Source organism: Stigmatopora nigra, chromosome 17, assembly GCF_051989575.1.
Source record: "Stigmatopora nigra isolate UIUO_SnigA chromosome 17, RoL_Snig_1.1, whole genome shotgun sequence".
Classification (NCBI taxonomy): domain Eukaryota; kingdom Metazoa; phylum Chordata; class Actinopteri; order Syngnathiformes; family Syngnathidae; genus Stigmatopora; species Stigmatopora nigra.
Window position 1 is genome coordinate 136,790 of NC_135524.1, and position 24,111 is coordinate 160,900.

At 50.7% G+C, this 24,111-nt stretch overlaps 1 protein-coding gene and 1 long non-coding RNA gene across 4 annotated transcripts in view; one reads left to right on the plus strand and one right to left on the minus strand.

The window, feature by feature from the left end:
• Positions 1 to 15,301, minus strand: part of LOC144210713 (uncharacterized) — a 36,462-nt gene extending 21,161 nt beyond the window's left edge. For both annotated transcript variants that reach the window (XR_013329440.1, XR_013329439.1), the window contains exon 1: positions 15,023 to 15,301. This is a non-coding gene — a long non-coding RNA (uncharacterized LOC144210713). The remainder of the gene's footprint in view (positions 1 to 15,022) is intronic.
• Positions 1 to 23,557, plus strand: part of cntfr (ciliary neurotrophic factor receptor) — a 53,021-nt gene extending 29,464 nt beyond the window's left edge. For both annotated transcript variants that reach the window (XM_077737514.1, XM_077737512.1), the window contains 7 exons: positions 13,490 to 13,607; positions 13,694 to 13,860; positions 17,050 to 17,213; positions 20,527 to 20,595; positions 20,828 to 20,978; positions 21,948 to 22,089; positions 22,365 to 23,557. In XM_077737514.1, the coding sequence (XP_077593640.1) occupies positions 13,490 to 13,607; positions 13,694 to 13,860; positions 17,050 to 17,213; positions 20,527 to 20,595; positions 20,828 to 20,978; positions 21,948 to 22,089; position 22,365 (812 nt within the window). In that variant the 3' untranslated portion in view covers positions 22,366 to 23,557. The remainder of the gene's footprint in view (positions 1 to 13,489; positions 13,608 to 13,693; positions 13,861 to 17,049; positions 17,214 to 20,526; positions 20,596 to 20,827; positions 20,979 to 21,947; positions 22,090 to 22,364) is intronic.
• Positions 23,558 to 24,111: the final 554 nt, after the last annotated feature.

Below are 24,111 nucleotides of genomic sequence, written 5' to 3' on the forward strand. Positions count from 1 at the left end.
ATCTGCAAAAACGGAACGTTCCATAGGGAACAGGTGAAGGAACGCAACAGCGTCTGTTGCTGTGACGTCCCCACGCAAACGCCGTTTGACGAATGAGTCCGTAGACCGGCGTGACGACGACGACGGCCATGATAGATGGCGCCGTGCTGCCACCGTGCTGAACCCATCAACATTTTATGCCATAGTACATCACGTCGCCGCCGTGAATGATGGGCTGACTCGCTAGTTAGTTTCCCCGTCTTTTCAACCACTCGTCACTTGGTGCGTCATCGCCACACTTGCGATGCCAGTGTGCGAAAGGAAATGAGAGTGAGAGAGAGAGAGAAAATCCAATTTGCTTTGTGTAAATATTCACTGCGGTTCGATGACAAGTCGGTGGGCTTCTTGTTGCTCTTTCTTCGAATGGTCCAGAAATCCGTTTGGCTTTTTCTACACCGCCGCCATCGCTACAAAAAGCGTTCCAAAGCGATCACCGCGCGTCACGTGTCGCCGTTATCGCCGCGGCGTCGGCCAGATTTTATGCGGCGTTTACGAGGCGCGCTGGGGGCGTCTTGTATTTCATGCGCGCTCCTATCGAGAGGATCACAAAGAGCCATCTGTCCGTCTGTCTTTGCCATCTTTTGGGCTAAATTGCAAGAAAGTAGCCCCGCCTGTACGTGCGCTCACTGCAATTTTCATTGTCATTCTCCAGTGATTATGTTTGCCGCAGACTTTCTCGTTTCCCATTAAGACCACCAGGACAGGAGGAGCAATTTGAGCCCAGGTGTCATTGACAATTTGCGCCCGTAACGCCCACGTGCATTTTCCTAACCTTTGGTTTGCGTGGCGCTTTCCGCCGCGGGGACCAAAAGCGCCGCCTTGTTTAAAAGCCATTTACAGGCACTTAGGCCACACGCGCCCATGTTTTGCTCTCTCGGGGAATCAGTTGAAGGTGGTGGATTAAGCTCCCTTGTTAAATCGATGCAAAAAAAATGACGGGCTCCGCGGGCAAAGCCACGTGTCAAATGATTCCAATGGCGCTACCGCCGCTCACGTGGTCTTTGCGCCTCGGTACGCCCACGCCGAGCCGTCCCGGGGGAGCGCGGCTAAACGGGAGGATAATGGATTTGTCCCGTATCTTGTCCGACGGATGGCGACGGGGCGGGCCCACGCGCATCTCATTTGGGATGTCTTCTTTCGAGCGGCGAGCGGCGAGCGTTTGCTTGCTTGGAAAAGTCGCAATGACTCCATTTCAATGACTCCCATTCGGTCTGTCCATCGCCGGAAATTCCTCCCTGGAAATGACTCCATTGGGCTATTTGTCCCCGGAGCCGGAGTCATTTTACTTTGAGATGAGCCAGCGTGAAAAGCCAACCGTCGGTGGTCTTTAGCCGGAAGGCTGGCGGCCACAAATGGGCTCCACTTTGATCAAGCTTTTCCACTCTGAGGTCATTTTCTACCTTTCCTTATTTTCATTTGGGCTAGGTAGAGGGAAGGGAAGACAAACGGGAAATAGTGAAGGCGGGAAGCCGGACTGCCCGTTCTTATGTGGATTTAGCCAGGAATGTGGCAATGTTGAAAAGTCGTCTGGATGCTGCCAAGCTGCCAAGAGAAATGATTGTGTTGCTGGGCAGGATGCAAGTTGCTACAGTAGCGCTCCATCCATCCATCCAGCCAGCTATTTATCTATCTGCGCTTTAAGCATGCGTGCCGTCTACCCGAGCAGAAGCGGATTGTGTTGACGATGGCGGCGGATTGTGTAACCCGGCGAGCCGTTGGCGTGTAATGGAGCACTTCCTAACATCCTTTCACGCTTCAAGCTCAAACAAGAAGTTGCCCTTCTATTCAGGTCAATTTACTTTCCTCTCTCTCACTGCGCGCTTACATTTTACAATCCAAGAGGAGAGACGACAACTTTTTGGGAGAGCGCTCTCCACCCAATCTCTTCTGACCCGCTGACAAAAAAAGTCAGGCTCACACGGTTTTGTTCCGGATCTGCCACCGGAGTTCCCTCTCGAAGCGACAACCCGGAGACCGGGACTCCTCATTTGCCCGGCGGGGACGCGTGGCCCCGTACTTTGGCCACCACCAAGACCGGTACCGCAGCTGCGGCGGTATTTGGCCCCGGTGGGCGGCCTCCTCCGGCGCACAGTGGCGCCCAAAACATTCCAATTGCCTCACGCGCATTCTATGGCCGTGTCTGCTAAATAAAGGAGGTCTCTCCGTAACGCCTCGGCGGCTCGGCGCCGAGGCCAATTCCGTCCACTCGGAGTGTCAATTACGGCGGTCGGGCGAGCCGGCGCGCTCTCCGGGGAGCGGCGGCGTCACGGGAAGGTGGCAAAAGAGCCGCACGCCAAACTAAATGGAGTGTCTCGGAGCCGTAGGCGCTTTGCTGATATATTTGCAGGAATGTGGATTTCCGGCTGCCTCCTTTGCTTGACTGTAATTAGCATGGGGAGCCAAAAACACGCGGAAATGGCCACGCTGGGCAAGAAAGAGGAACCAAAGGATAAATATAGCCCGGCGTCACGGCCCGGGAGACAAAGAAACGCAGACGTGGTAACGGACGCACGGGTTGCGGCGGGCACACGAAAAGCTCGCTCCCGTCTCCGCGGGAACGCTGCTCCTTGTGGAAAAACATCGCCTTATTGCTCTTGGCCGGACTAAAATGTGCCCGGTGTCACACGTCTACCCGTGGGAAGGCAAATTTTCGGTCCAAAAAAAAAAGAATGGCGTGAATGTAGAGATGGACCCCACCCATGCATTTCTGCATTGTCAATCAAGTGGACCCATATGTCGGGCTAAACTGTCCAAACCTGGATGTCGCCTGTGAGACGTGAGCACGTATCCCCTCCGCCCTCCGCGCGCGGAATTCAAATGAAGCCATTCATTGGGTCCGCCAGTGATTGTGAAGTCCTTGAAGACATTTCTGTGACGGAGCCATCCATCAAGTCTCACGGGCTCTGTAAAATAAGCTGCCTTCCTTTCCGACTCTAATCTCATTTGGAAAAATTGACGGATGGACACTGTCACGTCGGACACAAAGCCGCTGCCGTGCCGGCCTGTCTATTTTCACCATACTTTACGTCCTCTTCATTTTCCTTTGGAACGCATTCAAAAAAAAAGAAGAAAGAAAACAACTTGAGGAAGAAAAAAAAAATAATAGTAAGGTACGGTGTTTGGCACTCTGAGTCTAAATGAGAAGGCCATCCATCCATCCATCCAATGACAGGAGCACGTATTTTATTTTCCTTCCTTGGTTTTTGGCATGTGCAGAGAGGAAAATGCATTGGTCAGAGTGAAATTAGCCGGCCAGCAATATCAGAGCGAGGATAGCTTTGCCTCTGCGCTCCAACTCTGATGGCTCATTAGTAAAAAAGCATTTGATTTGCAGCCAACACCTGCCTTGTGCTGGCTGGCTGGCTGGCTGGCTGGCTCTCTCGAAATGTTTCCTTCTGGCCCATTTCCCACTTTGACGCCTCTATCCTCGGCTCACTTTTCCTTTCTGGCAGTCTTCCTCCACGCCGCGACTCAATCAAAGCCGTTGGATTCCGAAGCCCACGGAACCCACGGTACCTTTGCGCTCTTTGGGGACACACGCTGCCTTCATTTCCCTTTCTGATCCCCACGGGGGAATGATTCATGAACAATGAGACTATCGCAGAGATAAGATTGATCTGTCAGACTGAGCCAATCTTTCTTTATCTGAAACCCTTTTAGCCGGCTTCTCTTTTCCCAAGGCCAACACACACACACACACACGTGAAAGCGTGAGAAAGCTGTCGTGCCTTTTGTAAGATCTTGGCAATTTTCACCCCTCCGTCCGTCCGTCCGTCCGTCCGTCACGCGTTGACACTGATTTAGAAAACGGAGCTTTCTTTGCCAGCCGGCTCGTGTGTCTGACGTTGTTTGGATACTCAGTTCCCTCACCTGTGTCCCATTAGCAGCCCCTTATTTAACATTTTCATTTTCTAATGGATATGTACGTATACGTCTAATCGTTTGAAAAGTGTCTGTCTCACTCTCTTCTTCTTGGAGCTACTTTTGGGTTTGGTATCCCTTTCTGCTTTGACTCTCCTTTTCGGGGCAAAGTTGACACGGATCCATCCGCGGGCTTTTGCTAAAAACGTCAGCAGTTTGAAAGTTGACAGACAATTCTTTTCCATTTTGAAGAGGATCATATTCCTCCCTCAAATGGCCATCCATAAAAGAGGAAAAAAGGAGTGGGCAGATAAATGCCTTGTCATTCCAAAAGAGTCCATCTCATCAGCGGCCTCATTGGAGATTACACGCTGACAAATTGCCCCCCCCCCCCCCCCCTCCCCCAATTGTCTCCACACGTTGACCTCCGGGTTAATGAGCAGCTATTGTCAAACACCTCCAGCCGCAAATAGCCTTTTAGAAAATGTATTAGAGCAGCTTATTAGATGGCGTGGCCCGTCTCGTGGTAGATTTCGATTCCGACGCCCCGTCTCCCGGGAGGAGACGGCGTCTGGGGTCCGCTGGCGCTTACCGCCTGAATTATGGAGGCCGAGCTGACAACTATCCGTCATATCCAAGTAGAAGATGGACAAATAAACAGCGTGCCGTCCACACCGAGGCAAACGTGAGCCAAACGATGCTTCCGTCACTCTAGCCACGTTGGTGCGGCGGCAGAAAAAAAAGAAAGAAATGGATGGTGTGTCGTGGTCCAATCCAAGAAGTCCTCCTTTAAAGCATTAAAAGCATTTTTCTCCGGCTTGTAGAGCGCCCAAGCATGTAGACAATGGCAGATTAGTGGAATTGTGAGCGCTCTATTAGAATGGAGGATCCACACAGCAATGAGCTGCTCTCTATCTGCCTGTAATTGCTATTCATTTTCACTGGCCATTACATTTGTCCTTGATGATATTCTTCATTTTCTTTCTTTCTCTCTCGCTCTCTCTCTCTCTCTCTCTTGCCCCCCCCCCCCCCAAGTCATCAAGTATCACGTGATTAATGGCAGACGTTGCTTTCTTCAATATCAACATGTTTTAGAGCAGATGATGCCCTCTACCTCGCGTGTGCGCGTGCACGTGTCTATCGAGGCAAACATAAATAACGTTGCGGATGTAATTTATCCAGTTAAAGAGGCAGACATGCACTTAGACATGCCTGCCAAGAATTTTATTAAAAATGCAATTAGGATGCAGAGGCCTGAAAAAGGCTTGGGCAATATTTAGTTTGCCGCTCTCATCTGCAAGTAATGAGCAATTTCAGCCCCAAACCGGGGGGGGGGGGGCCCTACCCCCCGCAAACTTTGAATGAAGTAAACCAACGAAATCGAGTAGACTGGCATTGAAATTTCATGCAAACCTGCTTGTGTTTGTCGTGAAATAAGCGGTTTGTCATTTTCCAAAGTTGACGAGGCCGGATGATTGAACCGCATTCCATGTCGTCATCTGTTCTCAATGTTCTTTATCCCGCAAAAAAAACAACACAATCATTTGTCAAGTCATTGTCTTTGGTGTGACGGTCATTCCGTCTTGGGCTTTCTGGCTTTTGGCCACCCGCTTTTTTTTCTCCCGCCTGCGCCATGTCGGCGCCACGCAAGCGTTTTGAGTTTGCACTCTATTAGCTTGCGCCTTGCAATGACAAGAAGAGATTGTCGCTGGGACGAAGCGCGCACAGATCTTTTCCAATCTTCTACGCGAGAAGGTGTCGACGCTGGCGTTGCGTCTCGTCGCCTGGCCCCGGAGCGTTCGTTCCCGCCCGCGTTCCCGCCCGCGTTCCCGCCCGCGTTCCCGCCCGCGTTCCCGCCCGCGTTCCCGCCAGCCTTCCCGGCTGTGGACTGTCACTTTGCGTTTAGCGTGAAGAGCCTGGAAGTGGAGGAAAAGAAAGGCGGGAGGCCGACTTCCAAAGAGGAGGTGGGATGGGATCAATGTGGGAAAGTTCAGATGACTTTTTTGGGGGGGGGGGGGGGGACGCAAGGCGAGTTGAGAGTGGGCCACAGCAGGGCACCATTCAGGATTTGTTTTGACCCAAGCGAGGGCTACATAAAGCCCACCAAGCCGACTATTTTCTCACTGGATCTGTCTGTGCATTTTTTCACATGCCCCCCCCCCCCCCCCACCCCACCCCATCCACCGCCTTATCTTTTCCAACAGATTTGGACACCCGGCTTGCGCGTCTTCTTTTTAACGAGTAGCCGGACTTTCATCCGTGGTTGCTGTTTTTTTGTCTTCTCGTTTCTATCCATACTGCGTTTTTTTCTGTTTTTGTGTTCCTCTCGCTCACATTTGGACTCTTTGAATGTGTATACTTTTCCAACATATGCTCTCCCCGTGGCTATGTTTGTCTCCTTTTGTGTGGAAAGGCAGAGCATTTTTTCTTTTGCTGCGATTGATGGTGATGAATTTGCCCCTAAAGCTCTTTTGGCGAGGCCTTCCGACGAGGTCCGTCAATTTGAACGGGCGAGCCAAACAAACAGCCTCCTGCCGGAACGGCGGCAATTTCTCCATCTCTCGTTGGGAGCTATTAAGGGATGTGCGTGTGGGGCACGGATAGGATTTGGACGGCTTTTAAATGACCAAAAAAAAAACCCCATTGACCCTAACCCAAAGTCCAGCTGGGCCACCGGGCAGACGTGGGAGAAAGTCCCCGCAAAGAGCAGGGCACACCTTGACGGCGTGTGTCCTTCCAGATCGTAAAAGGCATTTGTAAAAGAAACAAATGGTGTATTGGCTTGGCCTCATGCCAGCCTTCAGCACACGGAGACTTGCAAGTTCTTCAGTCGTACAAGTGTTCACAGAGCCCGTCCACTGGATACAGCAATGTATCCTATTACACAGGAATATTTGGATAGAAAATGGTCTTAAGGGCCGAGGTGACTGACCTCCCGCGGCTAAGACAACAGGGCGCTCTTTTCCTCGGCACGCACGCACGCACGCACGCACGCACACAGCCGCCTTTCCGCCAGCCAGATGAAATTGCCCTTCAAAGTCAGCACGGACGGCAGCGCCGTTCTGGCCCACGGCTCTCCTGACATTTCCCACCGTTTCCTGTCGTGGTGGTGCCGGTGGAGCGTCTGTGAGAGGCCGTGCGCACGCGCCCGAGGTCACGACGGGAAGGCCCTTTGCCTGGGCTAACGTCGGCGCTTTTGAGGCTTAGCAAATGTCACGTGTACGGGACTATTTCTTGGTTTTACTGTGGGGAATGCTCATCAAATGCTCCTCTTGTTTTAATGCTGGATCGTGTTTCCCAGCAACAACAACAACAACAAATACATTTTTCTCATTCAAATAAAAGTCTGGCTTGGCAAGTCTTGAAGTCGAAAAGGGAAACACAAAGCATTGAAATGAGGACATTGCTTAGGACCTTGTTGTGTGTGGAAACGGCTTCTTTTTGGACAGAGGATCCAAAGGCCACGGCGACGACGGCCATGGCCATGGGCGGCCTATCGGGCCGTGCAGATGTTTGGGAGGATTTCCAAGGCACAAAGCTTCTTTGATCCACACCAGGCCAAAGTCAACATGTGTTGGAAGCATGTGGAGGCAGATAAGTAGTGCTTATTATCGCCCAAGATGACACATTTCAATCCCAACGGCGACTCCTCGCTTTCCAACGATCACATCCAATCGGAATGTTAACGTTTGGCGGCCGCCTTCCATTTGTCCAAACGGGACCAGTCTCCGTCACCCCTCGGATCGGTCCGTCCACCAATGGGAGCGTGCCGGATGCGCCCACCCTCACTGCTGGGAGCCGGCCGCTTGGCGTTCCTCATTCTCGTCTCCGAGAAAGTGGGATTTTTGTTTTTTCCGAAGCGTCAACATGAAAACGAATAGAGGAGGAGGCCCTCCAGTCCGGCCCGCTTTGCCTTAACACGGAATATTTCCATGGGTGACGTCAAAGAAGAAGAAAGGCGGCCCGAGTGCCTTCCGCCGTCCTCTCCTAACACACTCTTAAAGTGTTGTCGAGATAAAATGGGGAAAAAAAACATGTCATCGGCACAAAGAGGAAAGCAAATGAGTGTAACAAAACAAACAAAGCCTTTCCAGAGTCTTAAAAGAGCCACGTACAAAGCCAAGTGCGAGCGGGCCAAGAAAGCCACGAAGAGCCCCCGGGGAAGCGGATTGAAAATATGACCAAGCTGGCATTCCGACGCCACCAAAAAAGCAAATCGAAAAGAAGAAAAAGAAGCACCCCGACGCCAGCGGGCAAAAAAAATAGAAAGCCGTTAGCCATGGCTCCTTGTCGTAGCCGAGCTGTCACCTTTCCATGCATTGAATGCCATTTCATGTTTCAAATTCACGCACGGCACGCCAACTGCATGGATATTAGCGACATATTGTACGCCGGGGGGGTGTCCCAGTCCGGTCCCGGAGAGCCTCTGTCATCCAGTCTGTCGGCTTTCCCCTAATCTGCCTTCCCCTATGCGCTCTCTATCAAATCATCAACTCCTGAAACAGCCAGTCATCCCCATCATACGATTCAGGTGGAAATTTGAGCGGACTTGGTCATCCCGGCTGTTTCACATGGCAGGCGGGATTAGCACGGAGGACCACTCGAATCTGGCACTTTTAGATGACGACTTTGGACTTGGGATTGATCTATTGGAAGAGAAAAGTTGCTTTATTTTTCTTGCCTGTGTGCCATTAGTACAGGCCGCTCTCAAAGAAGGGAAATAACTCTGTCTCCCTATATTTCATTCCCCCCCCCCCCCCCCCCCCCCCGAAACCTATCTATTACTTGAACCTTCAAGCTTGAGTTCATGGACGCTATGTCCGTCGGTTCTAAATGGAAGGTAGTAGAGGACACGTTGACGCCCGCCGCGTGAGCTTTTGGGCCATTTTGTCAACCCTGGCAATAACTGTGTGAATACTTGTGCTCCGGGGATGGGGTGGAGGGATGGATGGATGGATGGATGGGGGGGGGGGGGGGGTGTTCTTTGGCGGGCGGGTCAAATGTCTGAGTCCTCTCAAGGAGATTAGTGAAGAGAGATTGAATCCCAGATGAAGGGATGAGAAAAGGGGAGTGGATTGGCGGAAGGGTCTTAGTGGCGCTGTGTGTTTGGTAGGGGGAGTCTGGGAGGAGATGGAGGGGGGGGGGGGGTCTCTGTGAAGTCCATTCATGCCCTGCTGAATAAATAGAATTCTTTCTCCCTCTCTCTTTTTTTTTTTGCTTTTGCCTTTGCTTTGCTGTGCACCCCCCAATCACCCCCGTGCGCACACAGGCGTTCCTTCAGAGATTTTCTCTCTCTCTCTCTGTCTTTCTTTCCATGGTTTGGCTCTTGGCTCACCATCTTTTCTCCACTTGTTTTGGGCCGCATTCCTCCTGTCTTTCCTGTCACAGCCTTGTGTCTGTGATGTCATTCAGGACAAAGAAGCCAAGCTTGTCTGGAATGCGAGACCGAGCGAGACGGAGAGACGGCCCAGCGGTGGGAGGGAGAAAAAAAAAGAAAAAGAAAAAGAAAAAGAAAAGGGGAAAAAAAAAACAAACGTAAAGAATGGCCCCCAAAACCCCAGGACAAGGAAATGTGCCAATAGAGCGTTTCTTCATTTCTGGACGACCGACCACGTGGCTGGATTTTCATTTCCCCCGAATTAGCGGCTGTCGGCCTTTTGAAATCTTCCCATTGAGTCGGATTGCCTGGTAGTAATTGCTCCATTCGGAAATGGCCAACCGATTGGGGACTCTGTCCTTTCTCCTCATTCTTTTTTGAAAATTCTTGGCGTGCACGTATTGTGTTGCAGTTATGTGGGCCACCTATGGATGTATTCTAGCTTCCTTTTTCTGTCTGCTAGCATAAGAAAGCAAAAAAGACGGCAACCCGCTTTTCGTCTGATTATTATTATGAGGGGGGAAGAAAATAAGGATGGATAGGTGCAGGATTTGGAAGCGGGACTGGAACGCACTCCCTCCCGGTCTCGGTCCCAAAGCCTCATCTGTCAGCAACAATAAAAGAACATGTTCCCATAACAAAGTCAGCTGTGAATGAGAAAAATGCATTGTTGTTTCTCCAACAATCCAGGGGTCAATGTGTGCGAAAAATGGAGGTCAATTTCCTCATCACTTCCTTTAGTCTGCCTTGTTGCTAGGGCCCACTTCCTTGTGGCTGGACGCAGAGCAATTTTCATCCTCGGGGGAACCCGTGACACAAGCGCCAACGTGGCAAGCACGCACGCACGCACGCACGCACGCCCGTGCCGCGCTTTAGCTGACGCCGTCGCCGAATAGATTACAATAAATTAGCGCCGCTTTTGAAATGACCCGGCTGGGATCTTGCTCACCAATGCCTTGTTTTCTTTCCATCCTCTTTCTTTCTCTCTCTCTCTACCTCTCTCGTGAAGTGAGATTGCTTTCGTAGAGAAAGAAAGGCTAGAGGAAAATGTTTGACTGCTTATAGTCATTGGCCGACGCTTCACTTGCCACAGCATATGGAGGGATACCAGCAGGTTGGCCATTCGAGGTCAGAGGTTAGGGAGAAGCTAGCAAAGCGCCAAAGTTTGCCCAGAAGCATCTCTAACCGGCTCACGTGAATGAGTAGCACAGCACGCAAGACCCCAGATTTGGACGCAGGCATACATTTGCGCCCACGCCGTGTGCCTGACCTCCTCCTCCTCCTCCAAAGTTCACAAAGTCCAGTGCGGCTCCAAATGGCCGTTCTAATCCAGTTCCTCCAGTGGTCTGTTTGGAGTCGGGCTTTGGAATGTCAAAGAAGCCGCCGGTTGCCATGACGTTGTTTACAAATATAAACGGTATCAACAGGAAGCGTCGTCGTCCACCGCACCCCCCCCCCCCCCCCCCCACCCTTCTTACACGTGTTAGCTTTATTTCCGGCAGTGAGTCAGACGCGGGCCAGCGTTGCCAAGCCACGACGGCTCTGGTCCACTGGGTGGAATCTCTCTTTGCCGGCACGGCGTCCAATGCGCAGGGGCCGCGGGGCTTCCCGCTTCCGACGCCAAATCAACAACACGCAGGGGAGTGACGCAAACGCAGCTGGTCGGCGAGGGGATGCACGTGGAGGAGGGCGCGCGTCAGTGAGGGCGCGTGTGGACTCCGCTGCTCCGGCACTCCCCGAGATTGGACCGGCGGCCTCAAAAGCTGCGGCTCGGCCGCTCCATTCCGACATGGCGCAGACGATGGTACGGATGATTCAAGCGTGCTGTGATGGAAACGCACCTCGGCAGACGGTTGCTATGCTTGGGGAGGGCCAAGTGTTTCAAGTGAACAAACAGCCGTGTCATTTGGCGGTTCCTTCTCATTGACACTGCCCTTTGGAACGGGGGGGGGGGGGGGGGGGGGGGGCGGATGGGTCTCCGTGCCATAGCTTAGGGGCCGCACAAAAGAAAGCTCTGGGTTTGTGTGTGCGTTTCAACCATCCTGTCGAATTAGCCTGCTGAATAGTAAGTATTACTGTGAATGACACCAATAAGAGGGAACAATGGCTGTCATTTAGCCTCTTTTTTCTCCTTCTTGCTCTTTGTTTGTAATCCCTTCTATCCCCTACTCCCAAATGACATTGAATGTGTCCACGCCCAGCAGCCATCATTCAAATATTACTTTGGTGCCGTTCCGAAGAAACTTTGGACTTGATGAGACTGGATGACTTTCAATGGTGGGGAATCACAAACAAACCAAAAAAACAAGGGCACGCCATGAATGGCGCGTACTTTTTTGCCGGGCTTTTGCCGGGCCCAGCAGCCCCCGTGGGTTTTTAGCTCTGTTGGCGGCGGCGGCGTTCCCGCACAAAGCGGCACGCACGATTCCCGAGAGCGGCCGCCATCTTAAGCCTTCAGAAGCTTGGGACGGCGCGCTTTGTCACCGCCGGAGTGACAGTCAAATTTAAGGCAGTCGGCTCTTCAGACGGCAGGGTGCGCGGCTCATCTATCTCCCGTCGAGGGGCGGGGGGAGAAGCCGGGCCCATTGACACTTTGACAAGGCAGATTGGTCAATCCCAGGCTTTGGCTCACGTCACTGTCACACACTCAATGGTCTCGCTCGTGACGAGAGCCGGGCTTAAAGCGCCGGCGCGCCGTCTGGAAAGACGTCTCGGGGAGTATTCCACTTTCCCTCCGTAAAAGAGGGGCGACGGAAGGTTCAAATCTTTGAAAACACTTTGAAAATGAGTAGACGCTGGGCCGGCCGCCGCCAATAGGCCCCTTTCCAAGTGACTTGGCCGTCGTCGGCGTCGGCGGCACTCGTTTCTTTCCCGATTGACTTGGCCGCCCCCCCCCACCTTATGCTGTCAAGATAAATAACAAGAGAAATCCAGAAAGAGTGAAGTCAGAGAGAAGGAATGCGCGTCCTCCGAGCGAGCCAGCCAGCGCTTGGATTCCACGCTACTTGTTGATGCGCTGGTCGGAGGCCACTTCAGTATATTTCCAGGAGGAATTGACAGCTTTAGCCAGGCGGAATTTGCCCTTCCGCTTCCCGGCAATTTTATTCCGGTCAAAGGAGTTTTCTGTGTAGAATTCAGCCTTCAGAATTGATGAATGGCGCCGGACGGATCCTTGGAGATTCCTGCTATTTTTAGCCCTTTCATTGGTTTGAATGACAAATGTTTGTTTGGGCTTGATAATAGCTCCTTCCAATTGCTCTTCTACTTTATCCAAACGTCAAGCAGCTTTGGGCGCGCTCGCTCTTCCGCGACCGTTCGACGTCCGTCCTTCGATTGCCGCCTCTCTTTTCGATTGGACCCGTCGGTAGGGCGGCTCCACGGATGTGGGATTTTTCCCACCCGGCTTAGAGCCGTCGGAACGTAGGCGGGCGCTCAATGTTTTTGTCCGCTTGGACGGTCAAAAGTGGCGGGCGGGGGCGTCTTTTGTTTTCTTCTCCGTTTAATTGGAAGTCGGAGTGAAGCGGCAAATGGAGGGAGACGGCCCCAATTGCTCGGGGTGATTCATTGGCCGCCATTAGAGCTCCACCCCGTCACCTCGCCGTCGAGGCTATTTACACTTTAATGAGTGGTCGCCGTGAGCGCTTAACCGCAGCCGGGACAGAATAAAGCCAGCTTTTGGGATGGTGCTCGGGATGCCGTGTGTATCTATTGGGCCGGGACCACCTTGAATATCACTTTGGTAAATATGGAAGGGATGAAAAGATCCCTTTTGGCCACTCCCATGAAATATCTTGACTTTACGCTGTGCTTTGTATGAGGAGGAAATCAGTCTTTTCAGAGAAGTGCGGGGAGGAAAATGCAGCCTTAGACAAGTGTGTGCTTGACTAGCTGAGAAGAAAAGCGTGTAATCTCCAGGGAGGCCAGAGTTGGCATAACATCACAACCTCCTTCATTCATCTGCTGCGCTCCCACACTGCACTTTTCTGCTACTACTACTACTACTACTACTACTACTACAGTATGGCCTCCCTACGAGCCAACGCAGCGCCGTGACTTTTCATTAGCCGTCAACACGCCTAAATTGGTCATGCGTCAACCTATGTCTTACTGTCCCGTTAAAGTGGATTTAAAAATCTGCCTTAAAAAAGCTTGTCTTCCTGCTGTTTCATAATCCTTCCATGGGAGTGAAATGATGATTTTTTTTTGTTGCAGTTTCCCCACGGGAGCCCGTCATCTCCTGTCGATCCAACACCTACCCCAAAGGCTTCTACTGCAGCTGGCACCAGCAACACTCCACCTACATCCCCACTACATTTGAAGTGGATGTTCAGTAAGTCCTTTCGACTCCTTTTCCTACACACGGACAAAATGGTATTTTTCCAACTGTTGATCGCTGTCCATCATTTCCGTCTTCAGACACAACCAGCGGTCATTGGAAGTGCAAAAAGATTCCGTCCACAAGAATCGCTGCCACGTGCGATTTCCAGAGGTTTTCTCCAGCTTTCCTTACAAAGTCAACGTGACGGCCATCAGCGCTTTGGGGAAAGCCTCCAGCACCATCTCTTTTGAGGAATCCGCGATAGGTAAAGGCACCTCCCTCTATCGCTTTTCTTTCACTTCTACGTTTCAGTTGTTACACCCTAGCAGCCATTGATCAAAAACGCCAACAAAAGGCTGAGAGAGAAAAAACCCCGTCAGGGAGCCGACGCAAAGGGTGACGTCATCAATTGGTGCCACTGGCCATAAATGAGAATAAAGCCAACAGGAGACAAATCCTACTCATGTTGTTTTCATTGTCATTTGTATCCGTCCGTCGTCTTTATAAACCGAGGCCTTTTTCTAAAACTATTGTTCTTAGCCAAAGTTGAGGGCAAATTGTGCGTTCAGGTAGAAGCCAGTAAAGTAGGATTATTAAAATTCTTAGGAGACTGCCTGCTGGCAATGAAGAGGAAATGTGTTCACTTTAAAGACCGACTCAGCGCCACTTTAATAGATAAGGGAAGTGCTTCTGGCGCTTCTCAATTCGCCGCTATCTTTTCTAGCGACCCAAAAGTTGACTCTATGTGTGTGTGTGTGTGTTTATAGTATAAATTGAGCCAGTGACATGCTCCGCTAAATCCCAGACGCGGGGTTCATGAAAATGCTAATGCTAGTCGGATTAGCGCCTTGTCTGAGGATAGTCTCCAAATAGCACACTAATAGTTTCTTTTCTAACGTGAAGCTTTCCTCTACTCTTGATTTGTCTCTCTGTTGTATTCACTCCCGGAAGGTCTAAAGCCACGTCAATGCCATTTCATGTGGGCCGGACCATTTAAAAAAAAAAAAAAAAACCTTCTAAATTGGATTAAAAGAACTAGATCAAAAGCCCGAGATAGTCTGTTTTTATAGGATCTAAAACAATGTTGATTTGACGTAGCATCCCCTAAGACGAGGCCTTTATTTAACTGGGCTAAGCAAAATGTAAAAAAAGCAAAAGTGAGTGCTTTGGTTTCAACCTCTAAAGAGGAAAGCTTTCCACAATAGTAAGTGTCCTGCGACTGCAATCAGTGGATTGGCTTTAGCTGCTTGTTGCAGCCCAACCCCCGCTGCCTCAAACTTTGCCGGTCACCTCGGTCGGTCCAGGACGAATATTGATATTGATTGATATTGATATTGATATTGATATAATATTGAATCTCATTAAAAGAAAAAGTGTTTCCATTTGAAAGCTCACCAATGCCAACAAGAATAAAATGGATCACTTACCTCTCACTGTCTTCTTATTTACACTCCCTCAGTCAGCCTGTAGAAGGCAGATCCAGGTTAAACAACATTCCTGTTACTTCACTGTGAATTTATTCCATAGAAGGGATTTGTGTTGTTTCAAAGCATAGGACATATAAAGGAAGCTATAGTGTCCCATAAAACAAGGCATTTATTTAACAGGGCTGGGCAAACAAACAAAAAAAAGGGTAAAAGTGAGTGTTTTGGTTTCAACTTCAACAGAGCAAAAGTTTCTGCAATACTAGTGTGACACAAGTGCAATCAGTGGATTGGCATCAGCTGCTTGTCAAAGCCCAACCCCCTCTCCTTCAAACTTTGCCAGTCAGCTCAGCTCGTCGCTCCAGGACGACTCCCTCCCTCCCTCCCTCCCTCCCTCCCTCCTCCCCTCCCTCCCTCCTCCCCTCCCCTCCCTCCTCTCGCCCTCCCTCCCTTCCTCCCTCCTCCCCCACTCACTCACAGCGGCCCAACCTCTGCTGAATCAATTTTGTCTGTGCTTTAATATTGAATATCATTAAAAGAAAAAGTGTTTCCATTTGAAATGAAAACAAATGATTATTAGATGTCTAAGAAAACAGTTTTATATCAATAATAAAACGGAATATTTGGGACTTTTGATCCAGTTCTTATAATCCAACTTTGAAAAAATGGAGATATTCTATCTAAAATGGTCCAGCCCACATGAAATGGAGTTGATGCCCGAGAAGCAACCCGGGTTTGACAACCTTGTTCTAAAGTCAAAGATTTGAATTTGGCCCTTTATCTGGCCGCTATTCTTGGCAAAAGCCATTTCATTGGCCAGTCACATTCATTTTGCGGCAAAACGAGGCAGCTGGTAAATAAATAAAACAATTTCACGCTTTCTGGTGCACTTCCGCATTTGGGCTGGAAGTAGTAAGGCCATTCCGGAGCGTCTGTTGAGATAAACGGGCAACCCTGGGATACTGGCGCTTTGTCTTTTGTTTGTTTTGCCTGTATTTTTCTTTTCAACGGCATACTTGGCACCTATTTATTTTCCTTTCCAATCTGATCTGATAGGAAAAGGTTGCCCTTGACTCAAAGCTCCCGCCGTAGCCGTGTCTGTCGTATTTCATGGCAGATGAATGAACGGTCGGTCGGTGGGTCGGCGGCGGCGGCGGCGGGAAGCGTCCATCCAAGTAGATGAGCTTTTTCTGAATGTGGCCTTTGGTGTGAATTTGATGAAGCGTCGGATGAACGTGGCGCCAACAAAGAGATTTGCCCTTTCTTCTTCTTTGGGGATTTCTTAGCAGCCTAGATGTATGTGGCCAAGCCGTTTGGCTTTTTCAGATCCAATCTTTCTCTTTTGTGCTTTTTGGGCAGATTGTGCTTGGGTGTATTCTTCCATATATGCTTGTTTTATTCATCATTATATTGGGCTAACGCGCTATTTCTTTCTTTTTTTTTCCACCCATCGCCGTGTCCGTCCATATCCCGTTTTGACAATTTCCCATAGAGATAGAAGGCGGCGTACTCACTAATGGGATGTTGTAACAATGAAAATACTGATATTGAATGGAATCTCTCCATCGAGCCTGTTTCTTTCACCCCTGCATGTTCTGTCAGCTCTGATGGATTTGTGTTTTTCCCATCATTCCCTCCTGCTCCTCCTCCTTTTCTCTCTCTTCACTCACCGGCAAAGCATTTTACGCCATCGCGTCCTTTTGGGAGTTGTGGCTTTGTCCGATCGGCCGCCGGCCTTGTCCCGCTTTGCAATCCCCAAGAAGCGTTATTTGGCTGGGGCGGAGCGTCGGAGCTAAAGGGAGCATTTGAACAAAGCTCATCTCTAGCGATTGCTCTTTTCATTGGCGGTTGTCGATGGATGGAGAAATCAAAGTGCAGGGGGCGCCATATTTGCTTCCTTGATAGTCACCCTTTTGATTGACACTGGACGAGAACGGCGTCTCCATTATGATGTTGGCGCATCCCAAGCTAGCTAGCTAGCGTCAAAGAGCGGAGGTGCGTTGACGCTTTCCTTTCTTCTCCCCTGGCAGTCAAACCGGATCCCCCCGAGCGCGTGACGGCGACGCCCATCCGCTACAACGCCCGCAGGCTGGAGGTTTCGTGGCAGAGTCCGGCCACGTGGCCCGACATCGACAACTTTCCTCTGAAATACTTCCTTCGATATCGCCCTCTCATCAAGGAACAATGGCAGCATGTAAGTACAGTTGCTTAGACTGTCATACGATGGATTGATTGATTGATTTTTTGCTCCCGCGTCGAATCGGCCGTGCAAAGCCGGTCCGATCGGGCCTCCAAAGGGCCCTGGAAGTGGTCGGACGGCCAAACGGCGTAGGGGACTACGGGGTGGCCGGGCTCGGCGGCGGCGGCGGGGGGGGGGGGGGCGAGGCTTAACGTACGTGTAGTCCGAGCATGTGTTCCCACTAAAGATAAAAGTGGAGTCGGCCGGGGTCCAATGTTGCTCCAGTATTATGCTGCGTGTGCTTTGTTTGCTTAGGTGTTACTTCAGGCACTTGGGTTACACTTTGTGCGCCGTGCACGCGTATCAATGAAAGGCCCAAAAACATTTTCTCGCGGCGTCTCTTTCCCGGACGCTCTCCGTCCCCCCCGTCGTTATCTTTCAACGCTTGGGACCTCACACGAGAAGTATTCCCTCCCCGCCTGCGCTCATTTCCAGTGGTCTCATCTCAGCTTTTTTCGTTTTTTTTTTCTTCTCACGGCTCCAATGAGCCTACCTGGCGGGAACACTTGGGTGCGTGGCGTTTCTCGCCGTGGCTCGGCTGCCAGTGGCTATTGTTTCCTTTGAAATGGTCCCGTCGTGTACTGGGATGTGGCTTTGATTGTGGGCATCCAACGTCAATCCGTTTTGTAACTCCAGCGCTGTGCGAGCTCGAGCCAATTAGAGCTTGTCGGGCTCCCGTTTCACCTTTTGTGACAGACAGCCGAGTGAGAACGACTTTCACACTCTCCACGTCCGCCAATGTTTTTGATGGATGTGTCGGCGCAGAAAAGACCGCAAGCGTGGCATCTCCGTCGTGCATCCTTCTTTTCAAGTCTTCGAGTTGAGTTGAGAGCTTCCGGGATGCATAGCGCTAATGCCCGCCCCGCCTGTACGCAAATAACAGACTGACTTTTGAATTCCATGTCCGTTTGTCATTCCGTGGCGTACCCCGTCTGCAGGCGCTGCGTCTCGGGCTCTCGCCTCGCGGCACAATCCCTCCATCCGTGTAGGAAGACGGCCCGCCCGGCCTCGGGGCATCCGTCTGTATCGGAGAACGCACGTGATGAATGTCGAGACATCGATCGGGGAAAAACATCCCATCGGAAGGACACTGGCACCGAGCGGCGGGTGGTTTCTCGGGGAAGCCCGACGGCGGCCACCGTTTAGCCGGGCTCGGGAAATACGTGGGATGAGAATCCCAAAAGAAAATGCTCTTTTAAGATTTGCTTTGAAGGCAGACTGTTTTGTGACTTGGAGATGTATTTTGGCCCCGCTGTACGTAGGCTTTAGTTGCCTCTTTGATAATTGCTGCCTGGACAGTTGGGGAGGGGATAATGCCTGGTAAAATCTCTCTCTGCCTTTGTGTACACGCTGTAGTGTGGGAGGAAAACACGGTGGAAAAATGGGAGCTGTCCGTCAACGTAATGAGAGCGAGCTTCTCGGCGTGAGCGCACGCTTTTCGGCGGAGAGCGGCGGCGAGCGGCATCGGGGCCCGCCCGGCCAGTGGAAGTGCCATATAATTGGGTTTCCTTTCCGGGACAACAGACATGCTCAGCGGATTAGATGTGAGCGGCGAGCGGAGCCGGCGACCGAGCAACGCCAATTGCGTGCGTGTCTCCCTCGTTGGCCTTTCCGTCTTCATTTGACTTGCCTCATTTTCTTTTCCTCTCATCCGTCTTCTGCCCTAATCTTCCTTTTTGTCTTATCTTATCGCCCTTTCTGCCTCCGACCGGGGGTGAGCCTCCACCATAGGCTTCCTAAGGCTTGTCCGTGTTTGTTGATTGGAGCTTTTTTTCTGGGGTCGGGCGCAGATTTTGATCATTTTGCTTTGAGCCAATATTTGCCTTGTGTTGCTCATTATTTCGTCTTTGGCAGACTTGTGTGCTCTTAAAATTCCATGTAGCCAAGTCCACAATATGGTCTGTGTTTTGGAGAGCCTTCCGTAGCCGGCGTCTGCTAGAAAAGGCCGGCGCGGTCACGCTACACGGGCCACATGTAAACAGCTGGGATGGTGGAATGGCCAAATCCCGCTCGTCGGCGCTCCCGCTCGTCGGCGCTCCCCCCGCACACGAGTCACGACGCTGCCGACTGAGTGCATGTGTGCGTGGGTGGGGCATACGGTCTTTTACGCAGATGCCAGCGGAATGTCGTTAGTGCGTTCCACTAAATAAATGAAGCTTGTAAATCTAGCGCGCCGTTTGCGAGCTAAAGTCCCGTAAAGCCCCGTCCTTCCAAACGTGGTGGCTGAGAGAGAAAGAGAGAGAGAGAGAGGCCCAAGATGGAGGCCAAGCTCGACTGAGGGGGGTTAACAACGACGCACCCTTGAGATAAGAGAGCCGAGATTGAGGAGGAGGGAAAACATCTAGAAAAGAGTGTTGGTTGGAAAAAGCTGTGTGAGCTGATCCCATGAGTTTATTGCCATGATAGCAACGTGGAATGCCAAGAAGAAAAGACATCCAAATCAAAAAGAACAAAGCATAATAATGCTGGAATCATTATTTATTTGTTATATTTTTCCACACACTCCTTTTTCTTTCTTCTCTTCTTCGTGGCTCCACAGAGAAGGAAATAGATGAGCGTTTGGCGCATAACCTTTAGCGCCGTCCATCCTCCGGCGCGGGGCGTCCACGCTGGACGTCTGCGGACCACTTTGTCCAACGTGAAGGTGTTGCTAATGCGCTCCGGCGCTCCCGTCCGCCATTTCCCCATCCGTTTGCGCAGATGTCTGGCCATATGTTTCACGTCTGGACGGGAACCTGCGCAAGGTGTCTCCAAATCACCACGTCCGTCTCCGAGGGAGGCGCGGCGCCGACAGCTTTCCGCCCAGAGCAGGTCTTCCTTCCACTGGGATGGCGAGCTGTCCGGGCGTGGAAAAGGGCCGCAATTGAACTTAAATCGGGCCGTCTCCGTTGGCGCACGGCGTGACCACGCTAGGCGGTGGCGGCTGCTAGATAAATAACCGCTCTATAAAAAGGCTGTCCCGCACGGTGCGGCTAATATAAGCGCCGTAAAACATTAAAGCTGGAATTGCAACAGCGCAGCGGTAATTTATGGGTGCCACTATATAGGAAGGAAGGAAGGAAGGAAAGAGCTGTCAGAGGCGCCCACTTGCAGCAGACTCGTAAATTGACCTTTTCTCAAATCCAGTTGGCCAGCTTTCCCCGTGGTGGCGCCCTTTTGCAAAGGTAGCCGGAGCCCGTGGCGTGTCAGACGCTGCTCACCACTGACTGGCCGTTGATTTTTACAAGTCAATGATCTCATCCCCTTCTTTTGATGTCTTTTCTCCCAGGTGGAACTATCTGAAAGCACGTCCCACACCATCACCGATGCCTACGCCGGCAAGGAATACATCATCCAGGTAGCACCAAAGCGGACCATCTCACATTTGCTCACCATCCGACATAGATTGCGATCAATTGTCATCAAATCCAAGCGTGGCCGTTGCAAATGCTCCCCCGTTTGACCTCACTGCTCGCAGAATAGAGAGAAAGAGCTCTGGCTGAATTGGCCTTGGCTTTCCCCACCACTCACGCCTTCCACGTACTGTCTTTTTTGTTTTGTAAAACGTGGCTCCGCGCCCTTGTGGACAGGTGGCCGCCAAAGACACGGAGATCGGAACGTGGAGCGACTGGAGCGTTGCCGTCCACGCCACGCCCTGGATGGAAGAACCGGTGCAGACCACCTCCACCACCGACGCCGAGTACCTGACTCGTAGGCAGGGGCCGCTGTCCGAGTCTGACGGTATGACCGCCGCTCGCTCAAATAGATGCCGCAACGTCTGAAAACAATCGGTAAATGCAGTAGGGGGAGGAAGAAAGACTGCGTGTAAACATGTATAGATACATTCCATAAACGGTATATAATGACATGATTTGGCAGCCCTAGTCATTTTGGCTTTCACTGTGCGACAGCGCCTCCCACAGGGCATCCGTAGCACTACAGTCATAGCTCAAGTCGAGCAGGGGGGGGGGGCGCCGTGAAACCCTAGCTGATGATATATGCTTTATGGGTGGGGGTGGGGGAGGTGGCTATGTTTGAACACGAAAGGTGTTGAAATGAAATAGCGCTAGTCATTGTCCCCCAAAATGGCGCTCCATCGTGGGCAACGCTCTCCTGCATTGAAGGGAGAAAGGCCTTTGTTTGACGGAGCCTTTGAAAAATGGCCGGCGTGACTCCGTTTCGCACGCCGCTTTCTTTTTACAAATGCTTATGGAAGGGTCAAGTGGTATTAAATGGGAATTGCCCCGGGGGAGCGTTTGAGCCGCCGTTATAACCGTGGAACATTTACCAGATGAGACGTGAACATTTATTGGATGGACGATGGGGCTATTTCCCGTGGCTTGCTTTGGCTTGCTTTGACGTGAACATTTATTGGATGTACGTTGGGTCCATTTCCCGTGGCTTGCTTTGGCTTGCTTTCAGCCATCCATCCGTCCTCTGAGGCGGGTCCATGGAAGAAAAATTGCTGAGCCATTGCTCGACCTTCAAAGTTGAACTGGATGAGTTCTGGGCGCCTTCCAAAAGGGATCTGCTTTTTCTCCTCCGCTTCGCTTTATGACCGCCTTCACATTGATGGCTCTTGCTGCAGATTCCAAAGGATTTTTGTTCAAAATGTGCATTTTTCTGGGGGGTCAGAAACGTGTCTTTTCTCTTTGCACACGCTGGTTTGAGGGGAACGGAGTGATGAAACGTGTGTGCCTTTCCCCGCAGAGAGCAAGACCTCGCCCATCCCGTCGTCCAACGCGCCACACAAGGCCGAACCGGCCGTGGGCAGAGGCGCCCGACTGCTGGCCCGGGTGAGCCCTCTTTGGTCGGGGCTGCTCCTGCTGCTCCTGTCGCTGCTCTTAGTCTAGTGAGTACCGACCGCTCCGGTGGCTTTACCGACAGACCGGTCCAAGTCCATGCCTCCCTGGCCTGGCCTGGCCTGGCCTGGCCTGGCGTGGAGTCCATTCTGCCAAATGAGATGCAAAGAGATTGGCTGTCAAATTACCTACCGAGTCTGACCTCTGTCTTGTCAAACGTCGGGTGGTGGCCCAGTCCGGTCCTCCATAGCCCCCGTCTGTCATCCCGTGTCTTTTCCATATGGCATGTAACTTAACTGGTGCAACTTTCCTCCCTCTATTCTAGATGGACTGAATGGCAAAGAAGGAAGAGGAGGAAGAAGGAGAAGAGGCTGGATCTTTTTGTTTCTCTTTTTTTGTTGCCCGCGTCTGCCAAAATGACCTCCGAGACGAACATTCTTCCGGCGGCGGCTGCTGCTGGCTTTTCCATTCATTTGTGTGGCCGCTCATGCTAACGCTGAATGGCTATGTCCTCTCTTCTCTGCTTTTGTTATGATCTCGTCTCCAGCCACCTTTTTTGTGCGTGTGAAAATACGGGAGCGTCGGGGGAAAGAAAGAAGAGAAAAAAAAAAAAAAAAACAAGACAAACCCCCTCGCCGGAGCAAAAATTCAGCACGTGCGTACGAGTTTGCGCCCTAGCGCACTGTATGCCAGCGCCCCAGCCACCCCCGCATACAGCTAAATTGTCATGCCAAAGACTCAAGCACCCCCCTGCCGTCAAATGGTCTCCAAAGCCCGTGTCCATTTGAGAAGCCTGACCAATTGGGTTGATCAAATCCAGGAGGAATCTTGCAGAAGCCACAAAAAGAAATGAGGCTAATCAACTCCACTTGAAATTCAAAAGTCAACTGTTTTTTTTTTTTTTAATGTGGGTGTTTCTTTTGTTGTTGTTTTTAATGAGGACTAACAAGAGTCCAGTAACAGAAGTATAGATTACTTTTGAGCAAATTCGATAAAGATTGGACTTTAAAAATATGAAAAGAAAACAATATCTATATAGACATATACAAAATATAGTCTTAAGTTGCCCAGTTGTTGTTTTTATTTGTTTGCCAGAGCTGTTTTGGCTGTAAAAGAAGACAAATGACTTTGCTCTCTGATGCCTTCACGTCCAAATGTCTATTTTCCAAGTTCCACTCTTATTATTCCGGTCAGCCGTGCTGTGTTTTATTGTATTTTTTTCGATAGGTATTATACAATCCACGGGTTTTTAGTTTTTGTTACCACTTGTTTTTTTTCTCTTTCTTTGTTTTCCTCAGTCCGACATCCTTAACGGCTTACTCCTCCGGTCCTATTTTGTAAACTATGATATGTAACTTTAACATTGAACAAAAGTTTATTATTTAATAATGAAAATATTCAAATAATAATGTATGTATTAGCAGTACGTAGAATGTGGTAACCTGTACATGGGCTCTTTTTTATAGCTGTAAATACTATGACAGGTTTCAATCATTAAATGTGACCATTTCACAATGATTGCGGCTCCCATTTTAGCGCAGCTCCTTCGAAGCCACGGCCTTGATTTCGCAAATGCGTCCTTCCGTCCAATTTCATTTTCAATTCCCGCCCGTCTCTCCACTTTTTGTGGTTAAAATGACCAAACGTGCATCTCTCTTGGTTATCCTGACAAGCCAATAGGGAGGCTAAGGAGAAATCAATACACCATCTCGCATCTGTCAGCTGCTGGTGGTGTAGCCGTGTAGCTGTGTTAATTCGTCCATTTGTCTTTGTGTCTTCAATTCAACAGCCCCCTCAACCCCTTTTTTGGCGAAGCCTCATGGTCATTTTACAAAAGGGCCTAGGTGGGTACCTGTGGTGGGTACAATTCCCGTTGGGGAAATGACGAAGGCAAACTGTGCAAACCCAACCGGACTTGACGGTATACTCCATTCAAAGAAAGCAGTGAGCGCCTTGTCCAATTGTGGGAAGCCACAAGTAAGCACCTGGCATCATAAGGCCGTCAAATTCGATCACTCATCACTCCCCGATGGGGAGCAATTTTGGTCCAAGCTCCAGTTTGGACTGCGCTG